At 41.3% G+C, this 12,313-nt stretch overlaps 1 protein-coding gene across 1 annotated transcript; it reads left to right on the forward strand.

Moving 5' to 3' along the window:
• Window positions 1-11,025: 11,025 nt before the first annotated feature.
• On the forward strand, window positions 11,026-11,571 carry LOC126993848 (uncharacterized). The gene has a single exon (XM_050852990.1). The coding sequence runs from the start codon at window positions 11,026-11,028 to the stop codon at window positions 11,569-11,571; it is 546 nt and encodes a 181-aa protein (XP_050708947.1).
• The last annotated feature ends 742 nt before the right edge of the window (window positions 11,572-12,313 follow it).

Here is a 12,313-nt window from a genome sequence, read left to right on the forward strand (position 1 = left end):
CCTCAATATCGAGGTGATTTCATCTGCTCCTCAATATCAAGGCGCTATCATGTGCTCGTCAAAAACGAGATGCTTTCATCTGCTCATCAATATCGAGGTGCTTTCATCTGCTCCTCAATATCGAGGTGCTTTCATCTGCTCCTCAATATCGAGGTGCTTTCATCTGCTCGTCAGTATCGAGGTTCTATCATCTGCTGTTCCATATCGAGGTGCTTTCATCTGCTCCTCAATATCGATGTGCTTTTATCTGCTCCTCAATATCGATGTGCTTTAATCTGCTCCTCAATATCGAGGTGCTTTCACCTGCTTTCCAGTATCGATATGTTTTCACTTGCTCCTTAATATCGAGGTGCTTTCATCTACTCAACAATTTCGAGGTTCTATCATCGGCTCCCCAATATCGATTTGCTTTCATCTGCTTATCAATATCTAGGTGATATTATCTGCTCCTCAATATCGAGGTGCTTTCATCCGCTAATCAATATGGAGCTGTTTACATCTGCTCCTCAATACCAAGGTGCTTTCATCTGCTCCTCAATATCAAGGTGCTTTCATCTGCTCCTCAGTAATGTTGTGCTTTCATCTGCTCATCAATATCGATATGCTTTCATCTGCTCCTCAATATTAAGGTGCTTTCATCTGCTCCTCAATATCAAGGTGCTTTCATCTGCTCTTCAATATTAAGCTGCTTTCATCTGCTCCATAATATCAAGGTGCTTTCATCTGCTCCTCAATAAAAATGTGCTTTCATCTGCTCCTCAATATCGATGTGCTTTCATCTGCTCCTCTATATCGAGGTACTTTCATCTGCTCTTAAATATCGAGGTGCTATCATCTGCTCCTCAATATCGATGTTCTTTCATCTGCTCCTCAATATCGAGGTGGTATCATGTGCTCCTCAATATCGAGAGGCTTTCATTTGTTCCTCAATATCGAGATGCTTTCATCTGCTCCTCAATATCGAGGTGGTATCATGTGCTCCTCAATATCGAGGTGCTTTCATCTCCTCCTCAATATCGAGTTGCTTTCATCTGCTCCTCAATATCGAGGTTCTTTCATCTTCTCCTCAATATCGATGTGCTTTCATCTGTTCCTCAATATGGAGGTGCTCTCATCTGCTCCTCAATATCGAGAGGCTTTCATTTGTTCCTCAATATGGAGGTGCTTTCATCTTCTCCTCAATATCGATGTGCTTTCATCTGTTCCTCAATATGGAGGTGCTCTCATCTGCTCCTCAATATCGAGGTGCTTGCATCTGCTCCTCAATATCGATATGTTTTCATCTGCTCCTCAATATCGAGGTGCTTTCATCTGCTCCTCAATATCAAGATGCTTTCATCTGCTCCTCAATATCGATGTGCTTTCATCTGCTCCTCAATATAGAGGTGCATTCATATGCTCCTCATTATCGGTGTGCTTTAATCTGTTTCTCAATATCAAGGTGCTTTCATCTGCTCCTCAATATCGTGGTGCTTTCATCAGCTCCTCAATATCAAGGTGCTTTCATCTGCTCCTCAATATCGATGTGCTTTCATCTGCTCCTCAATATCGAAGTGCCAATCTACTACAGGAGATTGGCAGGGCTAGTAGAAGTAAAAATGTCTGCGTAATGGGGGACTTTAATTATAGGAATATAGACTGGGAAGACCTAGTGGGTGACCTGGAAGCAGATTATTTTCTTGAAGTTATACTAGATAACTTCCTTAAGCAGGTAGTTACTGAGCCTACCAGAGGGGATAACATATTAGACTTAGTCCTAACGAATAATGGAAACTTTCTACATGAGCTAGAGGTGGGCGGAGAGCTAGGAAATAGTGACCACAGAACGGTTCGTTTTAGCTTAGACTGGGCGGTAACCCGCGAACCAAACCTAGTGTTAGTGCCTGATTTTAGAAGAGTAAATTACGAGGGGCTTCGAAGACATCTTGAAGGGATAAACTGGGATAATTTAGGGACACATGAGAGGCAGGAGAACCAAGTAGAAATGTCTTACAATAATTTTGTTAGAGTAATAGTAGAGGGGCAAGGACAGCATATACCACAGTGAACACTTAGAAAAGAAAACAATGACCCCAAGTGGATGACTCGTGGACTAAAACACGAGATAGTGTTAAAGAAGAGAATTTATTAGAAAATAAAGAATGGTGAGACACATCTCAGGGTCCGGTATGTTGAACTATCTAGATTAGTGAAGAAAAACACCAGGATAGCAAAAAGGAATTATGAGATCATAGTTGCAAATGAGGCGAAAAGAAAGACTAAGGGCTTCTTTCATATGTATAGAACAAAAACACGGGGAAAATTGGACCGCTGAAAACAAACACAGGGGAGCTAGTAGAAAATTTCGAAAATATAAGCACATTGTTGAACGACTACTTCCTTTCAGTATTCACACAAGAGGATCAAACGACTATTCCGTTAAGGGTTCAGGAGTACGAGGGCGGGGATGGCGATAAATTGAGGGATATAATCATTACCAGGCAAATAGATCAGGATGAGATACATAAGCTTAAGAAAAACAAGTCGCCAGGTCCTGACGGGATATTTCCGAGGATATTAAAGGAATTAGGTTATGTAATCAGTGGCCCACTAACCGACATCTTTAAGATGTCGGTAAATACTGGCTATGTGCCCAGCTTATGGAAAGTAGCTAATGTGACGCCGATTTTCAAAAGGGTGACAGGTCGGCTGCTTCAAACTATCGCCAATTAGTTTAACATCGGTTATAGGCAAGATGCTAGAGTCGATAATAGCCAGGAGCATTCGGGATTATCTAGAGAGACCTAGCTTATTTCATGACTCGCAGCATGGATTCACGCACGGTAGGGCATTCCTCACTAATCTCTTGTCTCTCTATAATAAAATAATTGAGGCTGTAGATAGAGGTGAAAACTATGATGTAATATATCTTGATTTTAGTAAAGTGCTCGACAAAGTTCCTCACCAACGACTGTTGCTTAAATTACATGCTCACGGTGTAGAGGGTAAGGTTTTGAACTGGGTCAAGGCGTGGCCTAGCAAAAGGAAGCAAAGAGTGCAAATCAATGGTAAAATATCTGACTGGGGATGTGTTACGAGTGGGGTCCCACAAGGTTCGGTATTAGGTCCACTCTTTTTTATTATTTATATCAATGATTTAGATACAGGAATTAGTAGTGATGTCAGTAAATTTGCAGATGATACCAAGATCGGTAGTGTAATTGAGTCGGATCAGGACGCTAGTATTCTCCAGGATGAACTAAACAGATTGTATGACTGGGCGGATAAATGGCAGATGGAATTCAATGTAGGGAAGTGCAGTATTCTGAGTGTAGGTAGGAACAACCCCTCTCATAACTATTGCTTAAATGACACTCTCATAAGCAGGTCTGGGTGCGAGAGAGATTTAGGGGTCTTAGTGAGCTCTGATCTCCGTCCAAGGGCACAATGCATTCAAGTTAGAAATCGAGCAAATAGGGTACTGGGATTTATTTCAAGGAGCGTAAGCAACAGAAGCGCCGAAGTCTTCCTCAAACTATATTTAGCATTAGTTAGACCTCATCTTGACTATGCGGTTCAGTTCTGGTCACCTTACTATAGAATGGATATCAAAATGTTAGAATCAGTGCAGAGGAGGATGACTAAGATGATTCAGGGGTTGAGAAACTTGCCATACGAGGAAAGACTCAAACAGTTAAACTTGCATTCTCTAGAAAGGCGAAGGGTGCGTGGAGACATGATCGAGGTTTATAAATGGATGAAGGGCTTTAATAAGGAGATATTCATAAGGTTTTGTTGGTAAGAGAACCGGTAGGACACAGTAATGGGTTTAAAATAAATAAATTCAGATTTAACAGTGACATAGGAAAAAATTTTTTTTCCAACCGGGTTTTGAATGAGTGGAATAAACACTTAGCAGTCATGTGGTGAGTGCCAATACAATTGTCACATTCAAAAATAGATTAGATAAATTCATGGACAGCGATACTAGGTGGGGTTAGATACACGGGAGTTTAGGGTCAAAGAAACTGCCTTGTATAGGCCTACCAGCCTCTTGCAGATTCTAACGTTCTTATGTTCTTATGTTATCTGACTGGCGAGATGTCAAAACCGGTGTTCCACAGGGGTCGATGTTGGGACCTGTTCTGTTTTTAGTGTACGTAAATGACATTGACGAGGGGCTATCGTGTAAAATATCGAAATTTGCCGACGATACAAACATAGCCAGCAGAGTCACTACGACAACGGATAAAGAACACTTCCAAGCTGATCTCGATCGTTTGAGCAGTCCTAGTAGCTAAATTATACTGTTTTTTATAGGGTTGTTTATCTATTTATTTATTTTGTTGTTTTAATTTGTTTTATTTTGTTTTGTTTTCGTTTTGTCTTGTTTTGCTTTGTTTACTTTGTTCTTCTCTTTTCTTTTCCTTTTCTTTTCTCTTCTCTTGATGTTTTCTTTTCTTTTCTCATGATGTTTTATTTTCTTTTCTTTCTGTTGGTGTTGCTGGCTGTGGATGAGCCTCCTCCTCCCCAGAAGACTCACCCGTCACCCGCCCTGCGGCCCCAGGGCCAGCTCGATGACTTTTAGTTATTTTCTTGATATTGTAATTTCATTTTCTTTTCTCGATGATTTAATTTCCTTTCTCTAGCCTCTATCTTGACTGTGTGGGTTAGCCTCCTTCTCCCCAGAGGAGATTCACCGTCACTACCGTGTGGCCCCAGGGCCGAAAGGTGGATGACTTTCTGTTTCCTTTTCTTGAGGTGTCTATCATCATTTCTGGTGTTCCTGGGTCTGAATTTGAGCTTTCCTCCCAGAAGAGACTCGCCCATAATTTTGCGGATGTTGGTTTGGGCCGAAAGGTGGATGATTCTTTTCATTTCCATTTTCATTTTTCTAGTGTAACTTCTCTGCATTTTCCTTCCGGTGTTACTTACATTTCTTCTTCTTGTGTTATTTATCTTGAAATTCCTTCTTATTGTGTTACTCTTTTCAAATTCCTTATTCTGTTTAAATCTTTTCAATACATTCTTCTTGTGTAACTATTTTCAATACCTTCTTCTGTGTAACTCCTTTTCAATACCTTCTTCTGTGTAACTCTTTCAATACCTTCTTCTGTGTTAATCTTTTCAATACCTTCTTCTGTGTTACTCTTTTCAAATTCCTCTTCTGTGTAACTCTTTCAATACCTTCTTCTGTGTAACTCTTTTCAATACCTTCTTCTGTGTAACTCTTTTTCAATACCTTCCAATACCTTCTTCTGTGTAACTCTTTCAATACCTTCTTCTGTGTAACTCTTTTCAATACCTTCTTCTGTATTAATCTTTTCAATACCTTCTTCTGTCTTCTTCTGTGTTACTTTTCAATACCTTCTTCTGTTACTCTTTTCAATCTTCTTCTGTGTTACTCTTTCAATACCTTCTTCTGTGTTACTCTTTCAATACCTTCTTCTGTGTTACTCTTTTCAATACCTTCTTCTGTGTAACTCTTTCAATACCTTCTTCTATAACTCTTTCAATACCTTCTTCTGTGTAACTCTTTTCCAATACCTTCTTCTGTGTAACTCTTTTCAATACCTTCTTCTGTGTAACTCTTTTCAATACAATTCTTCTGTGTAACTCTTTTCAATACCTTCTCTGTGTTACTCTTTTCAATACCTTCTTCTGTGTAATCAACTTTTTTGCAGCACCTTCTTCTGTGTTACTCTTTTCATACCTTCTTCTGTGCCAACTCCTTTTCAATACACCCTTCTTCTGTGTTTACTCTTTTCAATACCTTCTTCTTGTATTTACTCTTTTCAAATTTTCTTCTTGTGTTACTTCTATTTATCCTTCTTCTTTGTTCCTGCCTTCTTCCTTTTCTTCACCTTCTTCTGGTGTCCTTTTTCCATCTTCTCTTAGTGTTTCCTTTCGTCTTTTCCTGGTTTTGTATGTTGGAACGCGTTGTCTCCTTCTCCCCAGAGAAGACCCGCCATCTCAACATTATTTAACAAACAAAGCAAAACAAGACAATTTTTTTGGATTTTGTTTTTGTATTTTTTGTGATTTTCGTTTTTTTATCGTAGTTGGCATGACACTTGCCTTGCTTAGAGGTGTACCTCCCATGCGTCGAACCTTCCATTGGAACGTGTCATTAACGCGTCGTCTGGCTAATAAATCAGTAACTGCATGTCTTGCTGCCACTTCACGCCCCCAACCCCGGACCCTCAGGATCTCCGACACCTCCGTGGACGCTCCAGCCAGGCCTGCCGGAGCCCTGAGCCTGCGATCGCCAGGAAGGCCTTGGGCCCCTGACGCTCCCCAGCCCGCGAGGGAGGTGGATAGCAAGATGAGCCTCTTAAAATTCCAGAGGATTAATTCAAATCAATCGAAAATACAGTGAAGGCCGGAGACCGTTTTTGTTGTATCAAGGATGGCAGGACAAAGGCCAAAGGAAGGTTACAGAGGAAGGGAGGAATAAAGGGGGGGAGGTGACAGGAGGAAGGGAGGATGGAGAAAATGACAGGACGAAGGAAGAAACGAGGGAAGGAAGGAAGGAAAGCAACAACGAGGGAAGGAAGGAAGGAAGGAAGGAAGGAACGAGGAAAGGAGACGTGATGTGACGTGGGGAAGTTGACAGGGGCGAAGGAGACTGAACCAAAGATTCTGCCCGGGATTGGCGCGAATGGCGAGGCCCCGAACTGACTGACTTGGCGACTATATTATAGTGTTGCTGCCTCGGCCTGTTCCGTTACTTTACTTCCCTGATTTGCTCACCACGGCCTTCGCCTTTGCTGTCCTTCATCTTCCACCTTTGATTAGATAGTTAGTGGCTTATCACAAACAGCCTCGTAAGACCAGCAGGCCTGCTGTTGTTTGTTCTCTTTGTGTTTCTTTGTTCCTCCTCCTCCTCCTTTAAAAGAAAAACAGACCTCGTGGTTGCCTTATATGAGGACTGTAGAGAATAAAGTTACCTCCTCCTCCACCTTCACCTCCTCCTCCTTCTCCTTCTCCACCTCCTTCCTCCACCTTCACCTCCTCCTCCTTCTCCTTCTCCACCTCCACCGACGTTAAACTAATTGCAGCCGACATTAGACCATTGATAGAAAGAACGGAATGGGAAAAAAATAAAAGGAGGCATAAAGAGGGAGTGAGGAAGTAAGAGGAAGGAAGGGAGACTAATTATCTAAAGGAAGTACAAGATAGAGACAGAGAAACATATCGATAACTAAATGGAAGGACAAAGCGATCATTAATTATAAGAAGAAATTATTAAAAAGAGGAAGAAAAAGAAGAAGAACAAGAACAAGAACAACAACAACAACAACAACAACAACAACAGCAAAAGAACATAAGAACGTAAGGAGTCTGCAAGGGGCCGGTTGGCCTATACAAGGCAGTTCCTGTAAGTCTAACCGCACCTAACCTCACTATCCATGAATTTATCCAAACTCTTCTTCAATGCATCTATGGTATTGGCACCCACAAGATGACTCCCATGCCTGTTCCACTCATCCACCACTTTACTGGTAAACCAATTCTTGCCTATGTCTTTGTTGAATCTGAATTTAACTAGCTTAAAACCGTTGCTACGTGTTCTACCTTGCTCTTTTACAACCAAAACCCTATTTACATACCCTTTATTAAAGTCCTTCATCCATCTATAAACCTCGATCAAGTCACCTCGTAACCTTCGCCTTCCTAGAGCGTATAAATTTAAATGCTTCAGTCTATTTTCATAAGGCAAGTTTCTCACCCCTTGAATAATTTTTGTCATCATCCTCTGTACAGATTCTAACTACTTGATATCCACTCTACAGTAAGATGACCAGAACTGAGCCGCATAATCGAAATGAGGTATAATTAATGCTACGTAGAGTTTGAGGATGACTTCAGCGCTCCTATTGCTTACGCTCCTCGAGATGAAGCCCAGTACCCTATTTGCACGATTCTTAGCTTGAATGCACTGAGCTCTAGGACGGAGGTCAGTGCTCACTAAGACTCCTAAATCCCTCTCACACCCAGACCTACTCAGCGGAGTGTCATTTAAGGAGTATATAATTGTGTGAGGGGTTATTCCTACCTACACTCAGAATACTGCACTTCCCGACATTGGATTCCATCTGCCACTTCCCCGCCCAATCATATAGTCTGTCTAGCTCATCCTGAAGAACGCTAGCGTCCTGAAAGAAGAAGAAGAAGAAGAAGAAGAAGAAGAAGAAGAAGAAGAAGAAGAAGAAGAAAAGACAAAGAAGAAAAGACAAAGAAGAAGAAGAAGAAGAAGAAGAAGTATGATGCAAATAATAATAATGAGAACAAAATCAACAAGGAGAGGAAGAAAAAAAAAAAAAAACTAACAACAACTAAAGCAAAAACATAAATAAAATAAAATAAAATAAAACAATAATCGAGAACTCCGTATTGTATGTTAACTCCCTTCGTTTTCCATAATTAATGTGAGCTGAAGATTATTTTTTTTCCAATACCGCTACTACGTGTAAATATATAAATCACTTCAAATTAACCTCTCATCTTTTGTCTCGCTCACCACGAAAATGCACACCAGCTGACACCCTCAAGGTCCTGTGTCCATTATAAATCTACGGACTCTTCACCGATACTTTTATTTTCTTAGATTTTAAAAGTAAAATAAAAAAGTAAATAACGTTGAGAACCTTGCATGAATTCTGTACCGAGGCAACACCCTCTTACTCGTAGAGACGAGAAAAAGCAGGACAAAAAAACAACAACAACAGGTGATGTGATAATGGAGGGAGTGGATTACGTAAAAATGCGTAAGCTCTTGCTAGGCAGATTACTCGTTAAAAGCTGATCCTGTTTTCAAAGTGCGCGTCATGAAATATTTACACACACACACACACACACACACACACACACACACACACACACACCACATTAGTTTTAACAAGTGGTTCTCTAGTTTCAAAGGCACGGGAAGAGTAAACAAGAGTAAGAAAGTCATAAAGATTAGTTAACAAGTGGTTCTCTATTTTTAAACTCTAGGGAAGAGTAAACAAGAATAAGACTGTTCTAATAATACGTTAAGAAGTGTGTATCTATATTATCAAACTCACGGGAAGATCAAACAAGTGCAACTCTGTTCTAATGAAAAAGGTAACAATTGATTCTCAAGTCTCAGATCGACGTGCCTAGTAAACCCTTGCTAGATTCTCATAAACCATCCACGAACACGCCAATTCCTGGATTTCGTTAGGGGGCATCAGGGGTTAGGTTAGGTTAGGTTAGGGTAGGGAAAACACACACACACACACACACACACACACACACACACACACACACACACACACACACACACGCACACACACACACACACGCAGTAGCACCATTGCCATTAAAGGTTGTGATATTTTCGTTTCGTCAGCGAATGCCACGCCCTGGATTGTTCTGCGGTGAGGTGATGCTTCTGAGAGGGGTGGTGGTGCGGGGAGCAGAATAGAGGTGGGCAGTGGGGTGATGGTGGGGGGTTGATGGGTGGTGGTGCTGGTGGTGGGGGTTGATGGGTGGTGGTGGGGTTGGTGGGGATGGTTGAGGAGAGAGTCGAAGGCCTTGTCTTGGTTGGCTTCTCCGTCATTCACTGGTTGGGAAGTGTATTTCGTGTATAATAATTACTTACCCGTGTATTTATTTAGGGTTGTATGACAGCTGGTTAGTGATTTATTTTATTATTTTTCTTTTACAGCAAAGGAGACAGCACAAGGGCACAGCAACAGGAAACAATAAAAAAGCCCGCTACTCGCTGCTCCTGTAAAGAATCCGAGGAGGTGGCCGAAAGAGTATGTTACCTTATGATTACAGAGAGCTAATGATTTTATAATGTCATCAGTCAGTCAGCGGAAGGCAATCGGACCGGGACAGCCTAATGAATGACGCTCATGAAAGATCCGTGATCAAGTTGGGTCCACTGCCATTCATTGTTTATAGGAGTTTTATAAATTCAGGGAAGCTGTGATATGTAAATGTATTGAATATCTATATATCTATCTACCTATCTCTATCTTTATATATCTATCTATTTATCTCTATCTATCTATCTTCTTATATATTTATCTATCTATCTATCTATCTATCTATCTATCTATCTATCTATCTATCTATCTATCTATATATATATATATATATATATATATATATATATATATATATATATATATATATATATATATATATATAAATCTCTCTCTCTCTCTCTCTCTCTCTCTCTCTCTCTCTCTATATATATATATATATATATATATATATATATATATATATATATATATATATATATATATATATATATATATATATATATATATATATATATTATTAATAAAATCAACAGCAGATTTTGCATTATTCTCTTTATAAGTTGTTGTTTTCTATTTCACGCTCTGTGGCGCGGTCTTTTGGTTGTATGTAATGGAGATCCATGTCTCAAGACGTCTTTCGGCCTATTCGGCCATCTTCTGGAGATGTTATCTTTGCAGGTGTAGGAGAAGGAGTGAGTGTGCTGCTTCTCCTTCTTCGAGGGATTTTGGTAGGCGGGGCTATATATTGCCTCGCTGAGCCTGCACGTTAGTGTGCGCGGCTCTCAGCCAATCATAGCTTAGCTTGGCGCTCGCTGCCTCTTTGTCGGGAGTGACGTATCGGGTTGCTGCTGTATGTTTATTGCAGATTTCTGTGTGTAAATTAGCACTGCCTCGGTCATTTTGAGTCACTTGTTGTTGTTTTCTCTTGTCAATTATATGGTGTTGTCCTCCACGTGTTTCCTCCTCAGGAAAAACGCTCACCAAGCGCATAGAACTGGAAATGCTGCTCGAAGACATTCAAAAGCTCGTGAACGACAAGAGGGTAACAACATCACCTGACCTACAAGCCGAAATCATCCGAGAAGCAAAGATAACAAGAGGACACCAGCGCAGCTCCCTCCTCACACCTGAGTTTCGAACTGCTGCCCAAGAACTGAAGAGCAACGATCGCATTGTCATCCTCAGGGCCGATAAGTCATCTATCTTTGTCATTCTTGACAAAGATGTCTTCTTGAATAAGATGGCAACCATCCTGACCGACACCACAAAATTCAGCAGAATCGCAAGAAACCCAACGAAGGATATCAAGACGAAGTTGAACCGTATCATCCGCCAGACTAACAACAACAGCAGAACGAAGCTCCCCCTCATCGAAGGCGACCACAGACTGGGTTACGCTTATGGCAACGTCAAGACCCACAAGGAAGGCCACCCCCTACGTCCCATTATCAGCCAGACACCATCAGTTACTTACAAACTCGCCAAGCACCTCAACGAACTCATCACACCATTCACACCAGCCTCCTTCAGTTTGAAGTCCACAACAGAGTTCCTCGATCTCCTGAAGACTACCCGTCCCTCCAACATCATGGCATCCATGGACGTTGAATCACTCTTCACCAACGTACCGGTCGACGAAACCATAGATCTCATCTGTCAACGCATCTACCACTTAGAAGACCAAGAGCCACTCAACATTCCCGAAGCCTCGCTACGCCTCCTTCTACAAGCATGTACTAAAGAAGTACCATTTTACGGACCCGACGGCAAGGTGTACGTGCAGTGAGAAGGTGTGGCCATGGGATCACCCCTCGGCGTCCTCTTCGCCAACTTTTACATGGGGTCCATCGACGAAAGGCTATTTGCACGCCACCCTCAACTCAAACCACAAATCTACGCGAGGTACGTCGATGACATCTTCATCAGCGTTGACACCATGAGCCACATCAACGAGTTAATCACCGAATTCAAGAACGACTCCTGCTTAAACTTCACGCATGAAATAGAACAAAATAAGAAGCTCCCATTTCTGGACACCATGGTGCACCGTGAGGACACATCTTTTTCAACAGACCAACTATGTAAAACTCCTTGACTATTTGAATTCTAAAATGGAGCACATCTTGACCCACTCTCCCTTCGCTGAAATCTCCATCCTAGGAGATTTCAATGTTCACCACCAGCTTTGGCTTTCATCCTCTTTCACTGACCATCCTTGGCCCGTATCCTCGACAACTATTAATACTAAACTTGGTATTAACTTTCAATTTTAGTATTAACTTCACTCTCAAAGTGTATCCTCAACAACTATTAGCCTAATACCTACTATTAACTTTGGTATTAACTTGGGAGTGCTGGCGAGGACTTCTAAACACTTATAGCATCTTCCATTTGACACAAAACCCGGAACCAGGTTCGGGGATAAACCCAGACCCAGGTCCGGGTTTTCGCGCCGTAAATGGAACGCATTTAGGCGGATATGTAAACAAACATTCTTCCTCTTCTTCTTTTGACCTGTCCTCCTCCTC

This window comes from Eriocheir sinensis, unplaced genomic scaffold (assembly GCF_024679095.1).
Source record: "Eriocheir sinensis breed Jianghai 21 unplaced genomic scaffold, ASM2467909v1 Scaffold689, whole genome shotgun sequence".
In the NCBI taxonomy this organism is placed as follows: domain Eukaryota; kingdom Metazoa; phylum Arthropoda; class Malacostraca; order Decapoda; family Varunidae; genus Eriocheir; species Eriocheir sinensis.